This window comes from Eublepharis macularius, chromosome 13 (assembly GCF_028583425.1).
Source record: "Eublepharis macularius isolate TG4126 chromosome 13, MPM_Emac_v1.0, whole genome shotgun sequence".
NCBI lineage: Eukaryota > Metazoa > Chordata > Lepidosauria > Squamata > Eublepharidae > Eublepharis > Eublepharis macularius.
The window spans coordinates 49740059-49758665 of record NC_072802.1 but is presented as its reverse complement, the minus strand read 5'-3'; the positions used below and the strand labels follow the sequence as shown (position 1 = coordinate 49758665).

General features: G+C 44.0%; 1 protein-coding gene across 6 annotated transcripts in view; it reads right to left on the bottom strand.

Annotated features, from left to right (window-relative positions):
- Positions 1-18607, bottom strand: part of MORC2 (MORC family CW-type zinc finger 2) — a 75794-nt gene that overhangs the window by 10350 nt on the left and 46837 nt on the right. For all 6 annotated transcript variants that reach the window (XM_054995960.1, XM_054995962.1, XM_054995961.1 and 3 more), the window contains 13 exons: positions 18079-18161; positions 17682-17767; positions 14541-14681; positions 12571-12725; positions 12285-12413; positions 11719-11824; positions 9729-9858; positions 8842-8916; positions 8263-8658; positions 7231-7374; positions 5106-5160; positions 4415-4556; positions 4109-4303 (listed from right to left, as the gene is read on the bottom strand). In XM_054995960.1, coding sequence (XP_054851935.1) covers positions 4109-4303; positions 4415-4556; positions 5106-5160; positions 7231-7374; positions 8263-8658; positions 8842-8916; positions 9729-9858; positions 11719-11824; positions 12285-12413; positions 12571-12725; positions 14541-14681; positions 17682-17767; positions 18079-18161 — 1837 coding nt within the window. The remainder of the gene's footprint in view (positions 1-4108; positions 4304-4414; positions 4557-5105; positions 5161-7230; positions 7375-8262; positions 8659-8841; positions 8917-9728; positions 9859-11718; positions 11825-12284; positions 12414-12570; positions 12726-14540; positions 14682-17681; positions 17768-18078; positions 18162-18607) is intronic.

Genomic DNA, 18607 nt, shown 5'->3' with positions numbered 1-18607 from the left:
CAAAACGAGATCCGAAGAATAGTCGAGGTCACGAAGTCCGAAGTCAAAAGCCAAGCAATCAGTCAGAATAAAGCACGAAGCACAAAAAAGCACAGAGCAACGAAGCTCACGTTCTCTCCAAGCGGCGGCAAGAAGAGAACTGAGGGAAGGGGCCGTTGGTCGCTGGAGGATCACGTGACCGTTTGGGCGGGAAAACGGTCGCTGAGGCGCGCGACAAACGGCCCCTTCGGAGCCATGGAAGCTCTAGAAAATTCTCCGGCGGCTGGCCTGCGCCTGCGCAGTCCCCATGTGTGGAGGCACAGAAGAACGAAGATGAACTTTTATTCTGGTGCAGACTTCAGCTTCAAGAGTAGTTCAGCTTTCACTTAACAAGGATTTTAACTTGTGTGTGCTGCTAAGATATGCTTGAAAGTGGACAGGCAATGCCTGCTGAAACATTAAGAAGTCAGACAGGCTGCAGAGTAGTTGGGAGTGTGACTTCATTTCCGTACATAGCTTCTTATCCTTTCCCATGATTTAAATTATGCAGTCACCCAATCTGCGTAATTCGAACAGGTCATATAAGTTGGAATTGCCTGGGCACAGGAAAACAGAGTTGCACTTACCCGTAACTGCAGTTCATCTAGGACTTCACGCAGGCACACATTGGGGGGACTGCGCTTGCACAGGCCAGCTGCTCCAAACAGGTTTTTTTTAGTTTTTAGACTATTCTGGGGGGGGGACCTCCCCTGCAGACCACTCCGAGCTGGTAAAACGGTCTGTGGTGTAGGAGGTTGTCCCCTTCCCCTCAGTTCTGTGCCGCCGCAAGTCTCCTTCATTAGTCTATAGAGAGCTCACAGTGGGGCAGGAGGGAGGGAATGTGTGCCTGCACAAAGACCTAGATGAACAGCAGTTACAGGTAAGTGCAACTCTGTTTTCATTGACGGTCTTCAGTGCAGTCCCACATTGGGAGAATTGCAAGCTACTTACCAAGGAGGTGTGGTGATGCTCTCAGGTAAATAACGACTGTAACGCTGTTTGTCCCATTGCAGTCTCCTTCCGCGAGTTGACATCTACCACATAGTGTTTTATGAATGTCTCTTCTGACGACCACGTTGCTGCTTTGCAGGTATCGTCCAATGGTACCCCTTGCAGGAACGCTGCTGAAGCTGCTTGGCCTTGTGTTGAATGTGCTTTCACACTAAATGGACATGGGACTTTTGCAAGTTGGTATCCTACTCTAATGGCTTACACCACCCATCGTGATATGGTCTGTGAAGACGCAGCCTTACCCTTATTCAGGCCTGAGTGAGAAATACAGAATATGTCTGGCTTTGTCTAAATAGTTTTGTCCTGTCTACGTAGAATAAAACGGACCACTGGATACTCACCGTGAAGAGTCCTCCTCTGAGGAAATGAGGACATCTGGGTGCGCATCACCCATCAAGATGTCCTCCGCCTCAGAGAGAGAACAGCCATTCTAACATCTAAAGTGTGTTCTTGCTGTAAGGCAGGGAAAGAACACTGGAAGGGATAAACTTTGTGATTCATGAAATCTAGAAACCACCTTGCTTGAGAATTGGAGACTAGTACGCATGACCACCCTATCCGAGAAGATCTGTAAAAAGGGTGGGTCTACCCTCAATTCTTGCAATTCGTTAACCCTTCTGGCAGAAGTTACTGCAAAAAGGAAGGCCGCTTCAGCTGAAAGCAGGGCTAGATTACATGTTGCTGAAGACTCGAAAGATTTCAGCATCAAACTGGACAGCACTAGTGACAGGGACCACCTGAGCTCTTAGTGGGTAAATTTTATATAAGCCTTTCAGGAACAACTTTGATAAAAAACAAGAGAAAATTGTTTTGCCATTTATACTGGTGTGGATCGCTGATATTGCTGCCAGATGAACTTTAATAGATGACGATGCCAGGCCTGACCTCTGTAATAACACTAGGTAAACAAAAATGTCTGAGAGAGGGCAAGAACCAGGGGATATACCCCCCGTATCTGCCCGAAGCACAAACTTGTTCCACGTCAAGGTATATGATTTCCTAGTCGAAGGTCTGCGTGCATTTAAAATGATATTTGCAACTACATCTGAAAATTGCATAGTCAGTGTTCTAGGAGCCATGCAGTTAAATGCAATCTGTCTAGATTGTGATGCAGTATATGGCCAAAGTGAGGGAGATCTGGTACTATCGGGAGATGTATGTCGTTTCTTATTGCTATTCTCTTGAGCGATTGGAACCAAGGCTGACGTGGCCAAAATGGGGCTATTAGTATACATACAGTCTGATCTGATTGGATCTTGCAAATTGTCCTCTGAATCAGTGGGACTGGGGGAAAGGCGTGAACCCCATCTCATCTGGAAAGCATCTCCCAGCGAGTTCCTGCCAACACCCCTTCTGGAACAAAACTGAGGGGCCTTCGTATTTTTCTCTGGCAAAGAGATCTATGTCTGGTGACCCCCCACTTTCTGAAGATCTCCTGCACATATTTATTGTTCAGGACTCATTTGTGATAGGAGTTCCCTAGTCTGCTGAGGTAATCTGTCTTGCTGTTTTGGGACCCAGCAATATGTAGGGCCGAAAGTATAACACCCCGGGAAATAGCCCAATCCCATAAACGGATGGCCTCTAAACAAAGTTTCTTTGATGTTGTGCCATCTTGTTTGTTTATGTAATAAACTGTTGTGATGTTGTCTGAAAGAATTTGGATTCTTTTCTTGGACAAGATATCTGCAAGTGAGGTAAGGGCGTAATACACTGCTCTTAATTCTAAGAAATTAATATGACATTGCTTCTCAGTGTCTGACCAAACCCCGGTGACAGACATTTCCTCACAGTAACCACCCCATCCTTCTAGGGACGCATCTGTAGTCAAAGTGACTTCATGAGTAGGCAACCTGAAATGAACTCCCTCAGACAAATTCTTTACATCTATCCACCATTGTAGGGAGTGTAATATCCGTCTGAGGATAGAAAGCCTAGTCTGAGGGGATTGTTCCTGAGGACAAAATCGTCTGATGAACCATAATTGTAATGGCCTCATTCTCAGGCGAGCAAATGGTACAACTGCAGTTGTGGATTCCAACAGAATTTGCATAGACTGAGCCAACTGATGACGTTTCTTTAGGAAACCGTGTGCTAAGCTCCTCAATTTAGTACAGCGATCTGGAGGCAAAAATGTTTTATTTGCTGTAGCATCTAGAGTAGCCCAAATGAACTTCACCATTCTGCAAGGTGTCAAGTCAGACTTTTTCTCATTGACTATCAGTGTAATCCTATGCAGAGTTACTCCAGTCTAAGTCCATTGACTTTAATGGGCTTAGACTGGAGTAACTCACCATAGGATTGCATTGTATAAGACCCAACTCTTTACAGGTGATCAATACTAGGGTTATATGAGATCTTAACTCTTCTGGGGAATGTGCCGTAAGCAACCAGTCATCCAATTAAATGATTAAAGTTGTATTTTTTTTTTAGATCTAAGATATATAAGCAGGATTTGAGTCCAGTGGCACCTTAAAGACTAACAAGATTTTTCAGGATATAAGCTTTCAAGAACCAAAGCTACCTGAGGACTTTGACTCTCAAAAGCTTATATCCTGAAAATCTGGTTAGTCTCTAAGGTGCCACTGGACTCAGATCCTGTTGTTCTACTACAGACTAACATAACTACCTAGCTGAAGATATACAGGATAAGGGATGATGATGACATGCATGCTTATCCGCTTCTGTTATCTTTGATATATGGCATTTTTTTTGCATATTTGTGATCTTTGTATATTCAACTGTTTCAAGATTGATTAGATTGTTTTAAAATAAAAATCTTAAAATACAGCCATGAATTTGGGCTACGATACATGGTTTTCATTTTATACCTGGAAAAATTTAACTTCTCATTTCTCTTCAGTCAGAAGCCTTTTTTTGGCTGTAAAAGGAGGCTGAGAAAGAGAACAGCCCTTTTAATATAGTTCTGTGGTTTAGAGGTTAGAGCTTGTCTTTAGAATAGACAAAGAGACTCTTCTGTTCCCTTGTGTCTGCTGTAGAAGTAACACCGCCCCCCACCCCCCGCAGAAGTAAAGCTTCTCAAGATGCAAGCAGCCACCAAAACAACCAAGATGCTCACCGGAGTGCCTGGGCTAACAGATCTACAGTCTCGTGGTTGCTGCTGGTGGAGGCAGTGGTGTCTGGCTCAGTTCGGACACACTCCGAGGTAGATGGTTGGGCTGCGACAACTTCCTGCTGCTGTTGTGTGTCTGGACTTTGATGTTCTGGAGAGGGAGGCTTCATCAACCGCACATCCTCACTACCTCTCTCTACCCTAAAGAGATCGAAAGAAATGTCACAGGAAGTCTTTTCCACACACAGAACTTTTACCACCCTCACCTCCCACATGACAGATGCCACCATTCTGCTAGATAGCAAGACTTACCAGCGATCTCTTGGGGTGACATCCGTAGGGACATAATCAAACTTCACTTTCCAGCGGACGACTTTCTTGCCAACCTCCACAGCTGTAACACGGCCTGTGTACCACTCTTTGTTCACTCGTACTTCCACGTGCAGCCCTTTATCTGAGAAAGATGGAAGGGCAGATGTTGAAAAGGCTTGCACTATGCATATGTTTGCAGTCTAACTGTACCTTGAGTTCCCTCTAAAATATGGCAAGTCAACCCTGACATATCCTTGAAACAGGACTACTGTCACAATAATTTATTATTTTCTGATCTTTGCATAGTACTTGCTAAGTGATATAAGTGAGAGAGAGAACTCACATGAATAAGTAAGATAATTTTTAAGACTTCTGTCAATCTGAGATGGCATTTCAATACAATATTTTTAAGATAAAGTAACACATCTTTGTTTTTTCCCCAAAACTACAACCAATGCAGAATACATGACTGAATATACTATATTAGATTAAGACATAGTATTTGACCCAGCCTCTATAGCTCTGAAGGTTAGTCCGAATGTAGTAATGGTTGTATTCAGAAAGCCAGTAAGCTTTCTGGTTTAGCCTAAATGTGGATTTAAATGTCCCCCCGCAACACACACATGTGCTTATCAGAGTGTTGTCTAATCCCTCTACTGTTTCATTATCTCCATAATAATGGTTTACTTACCTTTCTGAGCTCTTTTCAGTTCTGCTGACTCTTCTTCCCCTGCACTGTCTGTGAGCTGAAAACCGAGAAATTTCAGATAATAATGCAAAGATCATCATTGGACTAAATGCTCAGAATCTAACAAGAAATTAGGTTTTGGGGTTCAATTCAAAACTGCTGGCATTTTCATTTAACTGCAGACATCATTGTGCATTCTAGAGGGAGTACAGCAAGATACCTGTGGATGGAATATTTGTAACAGTAAATATTACTTATTAGATATGTAACTATTAGGGTTTTTCTGCAAAAGAAAATTCTTGTTCTCAATGTTTCTGAGATGGGGGAGTTGGTGACTGCACCTCTTCTTGGGTCAGCAGGCAGAACCACATGCAAAAAGACACCAAGGAATGGAGCTTTCTTTTTGCTTACAGAGTGAGCGGGAAACACTAGAATAGTGTTAACACTAGAATAGAATTCAAATGTCTGAAGCAACTGTAGCATTTTTAAAAATTTGAGGAGGCTAGGACATGCTCTTAGACCTGAGCTGTCTAAAAGCTATAAAAAGAGGCATGAAGTTTCATAATACCATAATATTCAGAGTCGGAAGAGCCCTTCAGGGCTAAAAAGCCGCTTTAAATCGTGATGCCCTGTCATGATACGCTTTGTGCATAAATTGTTTGCAGACCACATGCTGCAAGGTGTCATGGCCTTCGCCCAGACAAAGAAGGCATTTCTCATGCCCATCTGATTGGGCCATCTTCGTCCTGCAATGGGAACACTGCTTAAAGAGGGTCTTCAACTCCATGGAATCGAAGGCCCTAACTTGCATCTATAGTTATGGAACCGAGGAGAGAAGAATAGGGATGTGTATTGGGGAAATATTTGGTTTTCCCATTTCGGGTTTACCCGAAGCGGGAAAAAGATTCGGAATAACCCAAAACGGCTTCGGTATGCTTCGTAAGGATTTGGAGCACACCGAAGTGAGACCCCCACCTCCCCCCTTCTCCCAACCCCAATTGCCTTTCCTGAAGGCAGGAGCCGGCTCCTCCACCTCCGCAGCAGACAGCTGGGCAGAGGGGAACGCCAGAACTGGCGCCTCCACCACCGCAGCGGCCAGCGGGGTGGCGGGGAAGGCTGGATCCGGTGCCTCTGCAGCCCACGCCGCCGCTTCCGCCTCCGCAGTGGCCAGCTGGGTGGCGAGGAAGGCTGCAGCCAGCACCTCCTCCACTGTGGCAGCCGGCAGGGAAGGCCGCAGCCGGCATCTCCACCGCCACAGCAGCCAGCAGGGAAGGCCAGAGCAGGCGCCTCCACCACCACCACCAGGATGGCAGGGAAGGCCGCAGCCGGCACCTCCACCACCCGCGCTGCCACCAGGATGTCCCAGGTAAGTGGGAGGGAGCCCTTTAAAAAGGCCCCGAAGCTATTCGGGAAGCTTTGATTTGGTATTTCCGAATCAGGCCCATCATACTGGCCCTGATTCTGAAATACCAAATCGGACCTGGTTCAGTTTCTTTTTCCGAACTGGACCCGAAACGCACACCCCTAGAGAAGACATCTTTCTTCAGTAGTGATATAAGAATAACTGAGGAAGCGAGCTACTCGCCCCGCCTTTTATAGCTGCACCTGGGGCAGAAAGCGCATGAAAAGGCTAAGTGAGTGTCTCGTGCCTCTAGGAGCTTTGGAATTATCTGTGGCTGACCTGTGCAGTTCCCATAGGTGCCTGCACAGAAGACACGGCAACGAAGGGAGGGAATAAAGATAACTTTTCACTTCCTGCTGGAATGCAATGGGCAGAGACAGCCTGGGTGAAACTGTATCTTCATGGCAGAATCCTGACTTAACTGTTTCCTATATTTGGCACAGGAAGGGCAAAATGTTCTGCATAATTATTAAGACAGCACTGGTAGATTAGCCAGTTATCAATGATGACTGATTCTGGATCTGTTTGATGGGTGGGACAATTTTTTCAATGGGTGGGACAAATTTTTCAACCCTATCTTGCCTCAAATTTAGTTGACTCTATTTGGGTAGAAGCTCCAAATGGAAGAGAATAGTGACAGAGTGCAAACAAGGGCAACCACCATCAATTTTGAATACTGAAGCAGAGTAGCGAAGAGTTAAGGTAGTCTCATTGTTGCTCACTCACCTCCACCACCACCTCATTGGAATCCTTTTTCTCTTCTTTAACTGTTACATGTTTGCCGAGTTTCCTTCTGTCTTTTTTTGGTCCTGCCTCCTCCTCTGATTCATCCTCAATCGCACTAATGCTTCTTTTCCGGGAACTGGAAGCCTGTAGAGATAGAGTAAGACAGCAGATAATCGTCAACAACAACAAATGGTTATGCAACAATTTGCAAATCAGAGTTTTGCAGAAGAACTGGCGAGAAGCAGCTGCCTGGTTAAGAACAACAAGATTCAAATTATTTTTGAAACTGTCCAGGTGAAATCAAGCCTCTTAGCGTAAGTTTCTGTCTTTTCATGTTAACATCTCCTTTTGTTTTCTACCAATGATAACAAGTGGCAATCTCTACTATTTCACACTGCTATGTAGTTTAAATCCCCATGTATATAGACAAAATTGTTTTCTTGTAGGTATTAGACACAGCCAAAAATCATTATTGTGTTTTATTACCCACTACTGAGCTCCCTCCTGGGTCAACTACAGTAGCCCAGTGGAATAATATCTTTTCTCTTGAGCAAAATGTTACATTATGAACAGGTGGGAGGAACAGTCCATCAGTGGAACTAGACATGCTGCACAGGAGATGTGTCATGATGTCATCCTGCTTTCCCACCCCTGCCCCCACCAGCAGCAACTAAGGATGTGAAGCAAGGCAGAGAAGAAGGAAATATGATGACATGACGACATGACCCAGGGTAATTGTGCCTAAAAATTACAAGGGCTAAACGTTCTCAGTGACAGGCCCAAGTAAAACTTAACACCTTGTTCTGCTTTTTTATCATTTGGATCTGAGACTAGATGTGAACTATCTGGGATAAACTGCATCTAAAGCAATTTCCTTCATTACAATTCAGTTTTAGAAAATGACCTTTCTGGAGCCTTGTGTACACCTAAGCTCATATAACAAGCCAATTTAAACAATGTGAAGAACATTCAGAATTAAAGAGGAGGAGCAAAACACTACCGTATTACCTCACTTAGAAAAATGGCACTCACCTGGGGATGCCTGAAAGCGTGGGGCTTCTTTGGTAACACAAGCAGCTTTGAGTGTTTCGGGCTGGGGGGTCTGAGCTGGCTCTTGGAGTTCTGAAGTAGTACCGGGGATGCCCTCCCTACTGCCAGAGGTTTGGGCGGTGGCCTTACAAGGGTGGCTGTAGATCTCCCGTGAGCCACAGTATGGGGCTGTGTTCTGGAAATGCTGAATTCTTCCCTGAATGTCAGGCTCTGTGATCGGGAGGAGTTAACGGCTGGCCGAGCTGGGGGGCCCTTTTTGTGCTGGAAGATGGGCCTGGGAAGGGGCAGTGGAGCTGGGGGCCTGCTAGGAGCATTTTTAATCACATCAGGTAATGGAGGAGACCGTGGCCGCTGTGGTCTGCTCACTAGATCTGAATTCTGCAGAAAGGAGGACAGGAAAAACAAAAAGTTACTATAGGCTCCTGGGGGCAGAGAGTATGCCCTTCAAAGGAAGGATAATGCTTTATTTTTATTTATTTAACACAATTTATATCCCACCTTTATGTCATAAGGGCCACCAATGCAGCTAACAAATTAAAACATGCAAAAATAATAACTTACCTCTAGCACAGGTCGTGTGGTGACTTCCAGAGGTAGTTTTTTCAAGTCAGCTTGGGAATGTATTGGTGTAGTTTTCTGGAGAGGAACAATTATATCATTCATTAGTTATCATTTTATGAGCAACCACTGTTCACTGGAAACTCACTACCCCAACCTTGGGGGGAATTTTAACAAGCTGACTCAGTGGAAAAACTATCTGGGATTATCAATCCCAAATTAACAGTGAAATCCTAAACAGAGTTACTCCAGTTTAAGCCCACTGAAGTCAATAGGCTTAGACCAGAGGAACTCTGCTTAGGATTTTACTGTAAGACTGCTACAGACTGATTCACACATGGCATGAATGCTACTTGATGACAGCTAATACATGTATTGACACTAGTGAAAAAAAATCATTTGAAGAGATACTAAAGGTCTATCTGCAGTTTTGTGCCTGTGATGGCTCATCTAAATACTTGACATGGCAATCATCAGGTTGTGGATATGCATGTGTGAACCAGCCCCAATACCTTTAAGCAGACTCCATGGAAATTCTGCCCAGGGTGTTTGATTCTTGGTAGTTCATTCACATATGTAAGTCTCCACTTGATGCTTAAGTACTACAGTCCCAGGAGCTAGCATAGAGCCAGGTGCCAAAACTACACCAGCGCTGTTCTTTTTTCCTGATTCTTGTTCTGTGAGACTTGGGAAAGTGGTATCGTAAATTTATTATCTTAAAGAAGCTAGATAAAAAATGTACTTCCAAATCAGATTATGCACAGGAGAGTTGGAAGTGGATGCTATTCTAATGTATACTGACAAGAAAATTACTTCAAATTGGAAAAGCACGTGGCCTGCCCCCGCTTGTAGAGAGTTTGCAAATCCCACGCACAAAGGCCCAGACATGCCTGTAAGGCCTCCAGCTTCTCTTGATGTTGGCGAATTTTCTCTGTCAGTTCCTTCTGCTTGTCCTCTGCTGATTTCTCTTTCTTCAAGACGCTTAGAGGCACTTTCTGCTTCTGTTCAGGAGCATCACACCTATGAGGAGGAAGAAAAGGAACAAGAGACAGGCTCAGCTAAGTCAAGAAAAACTGCTGCTGTGGCTGCACATAGCCCCTCCGTGCAAGTTCGGCACTGCCTGGCTGCCTAAGCTTCTGCACAGATCAGTGCATCTCTTCTCAAGTAACAAACAACTAGACAAAAAGTTTAGTTCTAGTTCTCCCTGTCACCATTCAGTAAGCCACACCATGCAGTGCTCTACTCTCTATCCATAAGGAGGCAGAATCTGTCTCTAGAAGGGCGAACTGTCTGGGGTTAGATTAAATCTTCTATTTTGTTGCTCACATTTTTCCTCTTCTTCATTGTTTTGTGACAACTGTAGTACACATTTGTCCCAAGAGAAGCATTCTAGCAATGCAAGATTGTAGCCACCTGCTTCTATGGCTTCAGAACAGCCCTTCAGCTATCCTGTGTCCAGGGTTAATAAAAAGAGGCACTTTTAAATAATGCATTGTATTAAGATTTATGCAACTCACTATCGCTAGTGGCAATGGCCACCAACAGACAAAGCATTTTCAAAGTAACAGACCCATCTTTCATGATTTTGTCTATCCATGTCTATTAGTCATGGCAGCTGACAGCAACCACCTTATTTGGTATTTCCAATTAACAACGCGGAAAATGAACATGGGCTGGTCTTCATCTTCATGCTCTGCTTGTGAGCTTCCCGGGGATATCTGACTGGAGACAGATACCTGGTTGGTATTCAAACTAGATGGATCTTGGTTTGGTTCAACAGCAGAGTTCTTACAAGCAACTACCTCAAAGTAGTGCAGAAATACACTGACTCCTCAGAAGGCTTTGTGACTTTACCACACACACTCCTGTTTACTCTCTCATCCAGGGCTTTTTTTCTGGGAAAAGAGGTGGTGGAACTCAGTGGGTCGCCAGCACAGGGGGCAGCTCTTGGCGTGAGGTAGTGCCCCTGGTACCACATGCGCGTGCACAAAGTACACGCATGCTCCCAGGACTGCACAATGTCGTCACTTTGGGTGAGCTGGAACAAGGGGGAAGTTTTTAAAAGTTTAAGTTGCCCATGGCGCTAATGGTCACATGGCTGGTGGCCCCGCCCCCTGCTCTCCAGACAGAGGGGAGTTTAGATTGCCCTCTGCGCCACTAGGCTGTATGTTGCTAATAATTAACATGTTACAAAGAGCTGGGCTTAGTTGTCACAAACTGTACTGATTGTGACTGCAGATAAAAAACTGAGTTCTCCTGCATATTAAAAAAAAATCCTATACGTAAGAAAGAAGGTGATCAAGAGAAGGCTAGGCTAGCATGCTGATCCTCAACATCTGGCTTTGTATGTGTAGGGAATATGCTTTGTAAGCAGAAGCATTCAATTTGTGTGTCCCGACCTGTAGCCTGTTTCCCTCAGCAACAAGTTCATGTCCTTACCTACTATCTGTGGGCATTTCACCCACTTGCAGAACTTCCGCTCACAGCAAGTTTCTGAAAGTGAAAACTTGCTCTTTGTCTTACAGTGAACTCAAGGTTCTGATTATTGGGAGGATCTCAGCAGTAAGCAACACTGACTATCTGCAGGACCTTGGTCTGAAACAGCAACATTCTTAATATTTTTACAGAACTAGTGATTTCCTGTGATAATGCCAGTGTAGTGGCCAAAGCACTGAACTGTGAAGCCAGAAGTCCTTGGTTCAAACATCACCTCAGCTACAAGCTTATTAGGAAGCCTTAAGCAAGCTGCTCTCTTACCTTCTTCTGGCATTGGCTGCATGAGTGCAATATGATAAAAAAATACTGATCTACCTTACACACGTGTTGAAAGGATTACAGAGATAATTAGCCTGTTCGAAGAGCTTTGCACAATATGCTCACCTGTCTTGTTCAGCATCAGGGTTCATTGCACACACCCAAGTATCTGGGTACTCTTGTTCCACAGCACTCAGCTGGAAGGGGAGGGTCCGCCATTTCAGACACATGTCTGTTTCACAAAAACACATCACACGTTCAGCCAGTTGCAGGGCCTGCTAAATAAAATCTACTGGCAACCAGAGGCAATAAGCAAGGCACAAGGGAAGTTTGCATTTAAAAATACACCCATATTTAGGCTTTGAGTGGGAATGGAATGCATGGACCAGTTCTGACAGGACTGTGAGGATCTCAGAGGCAACGACCACTTGGGTATGTCCAGCTCCATTCATCCACCCCAAGAACAATTTTATCTTGGTCTTTAATGCTGAACCTGGCACAAGTTCCCAAGGAAAACAAACATCCAAAGCAACCTCCCTGCTGTGGAAAAAGTATCCAGTGTCCCAGTACAAAGGTAGATTTAGAAAGTGACTGAAAAAGTCTAAGAGCTGTTAGTTCTTTCTAAGCAGCCTGGGGGGGGGCAGGGGGGTTCAGCTACTCTCAAAATACACAAGAATTTCAGCTCAACTCACCACACTGAATGGTAGTGGGGATCTCCATGGCTCTCCGACGCTTGTAACGTAACTCATTTGATGGAGGTTGGTTCCAGTTAGCTGATAAATAGCCAAAGTCATCCCAGAACTTGCTAATGCCCTTCTGAGCTAAAAATTAAAAGAAAAAAAATACTATGATGTACAGGGCAGTGTCTGCATAGCTGATGTATACAGTCCTTCTTCTCTACTGCCCCCTCTCCTCTCCCTAGGATTTCCCCAATTCCCTTCTGTGACTAACGTTCACCAGGTTTCAAGATCTCCTTACCAATTTCAACATCCTTCCAGTACTGAGCCAAATGTTCTCCCATTGCTCTTAGCAGGTGCCGATACTCTTTGGCATCTGCAAAGTCCTGCTTGTTATGCGTAGGCTCCAAAACCAAGTAGGGGGCATCCACCACTCCTACAACACCACCACATGCCCTAAGGAAGAGAAAGCTATTGTGATATACTTGTGGCACCAACCAAATTGCCTGGTCTAAGAACGACAGTAGAGAAAAACAGTTCTCCCCCACCTTCCCATTACAGCATATATGTACATTTATTCAGTGCAGTTTGTGTACCAAGATTAATATTATGTTAAATACCAAGAATGGCATATTAAAAAAACATGATATAAGGGCAAGTGCTACAGCAAACTGGACCCTAACGATTTAGAACATGGGCCTCCCTCCAATCATTTTGAACCTGCAGACATTTTGAGGCAGGGTGGCAGGCACCACTAAAAAAGGCTGCCACAGGAGGCAAAGCCAAGCACACACACACAAAAGGAAGAGGTACAGGGACTACAAACACACACACAGACAGAAGCCCAAGTGAGGAGAACACATACACAGAAAATGACCAATAAGGGATAAAACACACAAAGACAGAAGAAGTGCAAAGGGGGGGAAGAGGTGCTCCACTTTCCTGGTGTTCCACAGCACCCACTGCCTCACAACTGATCTGCTCACAGGTCCAGTTTATCAGATCCTGGATCCTTTTCAAGTGAGCAGGGGGGCGGATCCAAGTGAATAGCCTCTTCATTTGAATAAAGGCAGCCAGTCACTGGTTCTGCCACAATGGCCGTGTCTCCTTCCCTGAAGCTCATGGTGTGTGCCTGGGAGTGCCTACAGAGGTGCCATGGCAGCCACAGGGACCACACTGGGGAACTCTGATTTAGAATGGATTGTTAGGGCAGCACTGTTTCTCAGATATGATGCTTTCAGTTAACGTTGTGTGGACACACAACCTCATTTTTATGAGGCGTGTACATACATGGGCTCCCTATATGAGTTTTCTCTGTAAAAAATGCTCTTCTAGGAGGTTCATTTGTCTAAGCAGAAAGAGCTGCCCATAAAGTCACACCTTCACCAACTTGCACTGCATAGAGCAAAGCTGTGGTTGTGCACTGAACAGTGATTCCCTGCCAGGGCCTGTATATAATCCCCTCCAACAGTCTGGCCCTTCCAGGCCCAGCAAAGCAGGCTGCAAGAACACAGCTGGATTAGCAGGACTGCAACTTTTAAACACTCCTTAGTGTGGAAACTGGCAAAATTACGATTTGGTAAAGACCCTTCTAAAAGGAGTGTGCATTTGTTTGGATCTTAGTGCAACCCGACTTCTCTTCCTTTCTCTTCTTAATCAGCAGAATACAGAAAGGAGACTCTGAGATGCAGCTCAGACAGGCAAGAGAATATTGCAAACTGCATTGAAGGCTCTTAATGGGGACGAGAATCTGCCTCTAGGGGAGAAAAAGGCTAACAAGAGTCTGCTTGTAATCCAACAGTCAAGCCATTTATCTACTGATATACCAAGCTGTGTGGTGTACAAACCGAGAACAGCCAAATACTGTGAATCTTAGCTTTCAACGTTTGTTTTTTTAAGGCAAATTTCTAGCGCTTATCACTGCAAAAATAGGTATGAAAACATGAAACCCAGACTTTAGTACTCCTTGAGAGTAGCAAAACTCAGTATGAAATCAGTAAAAACTGAGTAAGCTATATGAAAGAATTATGGATGTTTTCTCTGATTTTAACATTCTATTTTCTTTGGGCAGAACTCAGATAACCAGAGTGCAGAATTTTAACATGCTAGAATACACACAGCCACCTCTATACCCAAATCATTCTATTGTAGACTGATCAAGGCTCAGATATGGGAAGAAACCTAATTTTTTAATGGAAGCAGATCATGCTGCAGAAACTCAGCCTTTCTTGTGAAAGCAACAGCTGTACGAAAACTGCGGCAGGAACTCACATGCCACCCTCCAGCTGCGGGCCCACTTTCTCATACATCTTAATCAGCCGGCTACAGTTGTAGACAAACATTCCATCCAAATGCCGCTGCTCTATGTTCACACCAAAGATGAAGTTGAGCTCTTTGGGTTCCTTCAGTGCCCTATGACGGACATAAAAGAACAGTGTGAAAGAAAATCTAGGGTTTAACAGCCAATAAACTAAACAAAACTGAACACGGCAAAATGCAGCCCAAAACAGCTTTAAAAGGTTACAGAAAAATAACTTCTTATTACTCTTTAGAATGAAATCATATCCCTGATCTTTCTTTAAAGCAAATGGTAAGAGCAAGTAAAAATCAAGTAAGGACAAACAAGTGGACCGTGTGTGACAACACTAACTCTGATTTGTGAAGGGTTGTGTTCCCACTTTGGTTACACTCCTACTACTCATTCTTTGGAAGCCAATCTTCATGATATAGGACATCACTGGCTTTCATCTCACCATCACCTACTTTGTGCAACTTTGGGAAGTCTTACTGCAGTGCATGGGTGCCATACAATGGCTGTATAGTGGACAGATGAAAGACGGCTTGTGGGCTGGGCATGGAACAGGGGCTTCCTCCTCAGTTCAAGAAATTAAGAGGTAAAAAAACACCGCAAGGCATGCGAGCCCGCATATGTGCTATAGAACACATTAGAATGGGTTTGAATGAAGACCCTTGTGAAAGGGTTGACCTCCACTTGCTGCAGCGTGTGTAATATATATTTGGGCATCTCAACTTGTACCAGTCTTCAATTGCTTTCTTCCTTCTTTAAATTCTCCATCCATTTTTTTCTACTGCTCAGAACCAAACCGGCTCAACTTCCAGCCATTTCCTCAATCTTCCAAAAGGAAGTAGTCTCAAAATGTGCATGAGACGTGTTTTTGAGAAGTCTGCTATCTATTCTCGAGTCTTGTCTGATTTGGAGGAATATCAAAGATGCCACAGTCAGAGTATAGTTTGCTCCCTTACTGCACAGCTTTACCATCATCATCCTGAACCAGAATGTAAGTATTTATTGTTATTACTATGCAGAATGACATGCTTAAGGGACTGACTACACCTACATTGCATACAGATGATCCCAAGTTTAATCCCCAGCATCTTCAGTTAAAAGGGGTCGAGTGTTGAGTGATGTGAAAAACCTCCACCTGAGACCCTGACAAGCCGCTGCTAGTTAGAATAGACTAATAGAACAGACTATACATCACACCAGAGGTCTGCTGTATACGGTAGTTTCATGTATTCATGATAATTTCTTTCTCCTTATCATGCTTGTCTTTCTGTAACAAGCTGTAATTCTTAAGAATTAGCTCTAACAATCAAAGCATACTTCCCTTTGTGAACAGTAACAACTACTTCATACTTCTTGATTCCAATATTCTCTGATTGCATTCACAGAAACAGAAATTTCCATACAGTAATTTGTGATCTGCTCTCATTTCTAAAATACATGGAAGTAGAAAGCTGATTTATAGGCAGGCAAGGTAGGAGTGGAAAGACCAAAAGGATTTCATTTTTTAAAGCGTAACAAGGCAGGTGAAGTGATTATCTTTTGGATTACGTTCTGTGGGAATCAACACAGCAACAACAAACAATGTAATTATTTGCAAGCCTAGGGAATGGATTGTTTTCTACGGTAGCTGTAGCTCTTGGGACCACTTTCAATGTTCATTGGACTAAGCATTGCGCAGTAGCTCATGATACTGTTAATACTGGTAAAGCTAAGTTAACTTCACTCTGGACAATGCCTGCATGAGAGAATAGGGAGCTTCTTGCAGGAAAAAAACAAACAGGAAGGAAAAGGGATATGTCACCTCAATATAGCTAATTTGTTTTGAAACAGATGAAAGACCACCAGATGAAGCCTCCGGGGTGAACACATTTTTGCCAATTAAAAGGGTTGCAAAACAACGAGGGAGCTGAGAGAATCAGCCTGGCTGACTTTTGCTTTCAGGCTGATTAACAAAAGTAAGGAAATTTGTTTTAGCTGTAAACGTTACATAAAGCACCATGTGTGCTCAACTATGCCCCAAGACCTGGACTCAAGATATCCTCTGCCTCAGAGGGAGAATGGACCTTTGAACACTTAATGTGAAGGGTCCTTCTCCTCTGAGGAAAGGAGGACATCTTGCCCTCCTCGGGTCTTCGTCCTCCTCTACCCTGCTGCCTCACTCTTCTACCTCCTCCTGGTTACGCTTTCCTGTCTCCCTGATTGGACGGTGGGAATTACTCAAGATGCCCTCCGCCTCAGAGGGAGAACACCCAGTTTTGAAACCTGCATGAGTTATTCAAGTTGTACCAAATGAGAAACTATGTGAATTTTCTTTCTTTTTCTTTCTTTCTTATACCACTTTTAACAGTAGAAAGCAGAGCAAGGCGTTCAGCGTATTACTGAAGTCTTGCTAAGTCCTGTTTAGCAACCATTCTAGCTTCTGAGATTTCAGTAGGGAACAGCCCTTCATTTTCAGATATATCTTCACAACCATTGCTACCCCACCCAAGACATTTCTGTAGGTTTTTTGTGCTCTCATTGAATTGTAGTGTGTGCACAACACAGTTTACAGCTTGTCAAGAAGACAGATTTCTGCTCATCTACCTAAAGGAAATGGGGGATTCTGTATTGCAGATACAAAATCAATCTGAAAACCAGAATGGAAGGGAATGGCATGAACAACAAACCTCTCTTGGGCCCTCAGCTTTCACATCCCTTACAAAAGAACACAATGCTCACAGTTCCAGCAAAAGCCTCCAGAAGTGTGAGACAAACACCAAAAAACTATTATGGTTGATTTACAAGTGCAGGGACACGTAACCGACCTGGAAAACCTACGTTTAAATCACTGCTCATCCCTGAGGCACACTGGATGGCCTCCAACAAGTTATGCTTTCTCAGCCTGACCTTCCACACAAGATTCCTTGAAGGCTAAAATGGGACAAACCCCCTTCCCTGGCAATATATACTGTCCTGATTACTTTGAGGGAAGTGTGAGATACAAATGAAGTAAGAGAACTGTACACCCTGAAAAGTGTCGCACTCTCTATGGCTACTCACTTGTAGAACAAAAAACAACCACCACCAAGTAAGCCACATAAAGGAAATAAGGCCTGAGCACTTACTGCTGCTTTGCCTCTTTGATCCTCTTCTTGACATCAGCCTCTCTGCGCATGGTTATTGCCATGTTCTGGGCTTGGCGCAACATAACCTGCAGATGAAAAATAGTACCTCATCTAAAACAAGGAGAAAACAGTTCGCACTTCTTAACATCCCCGTCTTTGCAGGCATTGTTTTTTCCCCAAATGACCTTAAAACATGACTATCCAAATAGCAGCAATGGAAATGAATCCCTCTACACTGTTACAATTCAGCAATCAAAGGGCGTGGAATAGATTTCAGATTTTTCTGCAAACCTGGGGCTTTTCTCAGGTTTGTGGAAAGATCTGTCTTGTCTGTCCATGGCCTCAATCTCTGAATTTAAGTGTCCACCAATGAGGCCACCTTGAGATTTTTTTTTACCCTGGACTCTCTTGTAAGATCTCCTCCCAGGCGCAGCTCTAACGCACGGGCTTTGCTTTCTGCTTCTCGAGCTTTCTCTTCCGCTAAAACAAAGAGAAATATTAGCATTAATTTAGAGAATGGAACTTGGACAAAAAGCAAAAACTGAAAGAGTTGACATAGACATGATTTACCAGCAGCATTTTCAGAGTACTGACAAGAATTCGTATGTTACTTGTAGCCTATTTCTAACGCAACATGGCAAAATTTGTTTTTATTTTAATTTGCAGCCCACCCTACAAAAATAATAGACTTCATAGGAAACAAAAGGGGAACGAAGTTTTTAGTTTATTTGTCTGTTATCGAGGTAGACTGGAAAACCAAAACAGCCATGGAAGAGGCTTCACTCCCAATGGAGGAGGGGAGGAAGGAGGTTTGCCTCTGCCCTATCAATGAGGAAGGAAGGAAGGAAGGAAGGAACAAGCCGCTGTGGTTTTTGCCCAGCTTGCTCCCATTAGCATTGTGCTGGATAGGGGCAGCCAGTTTACAG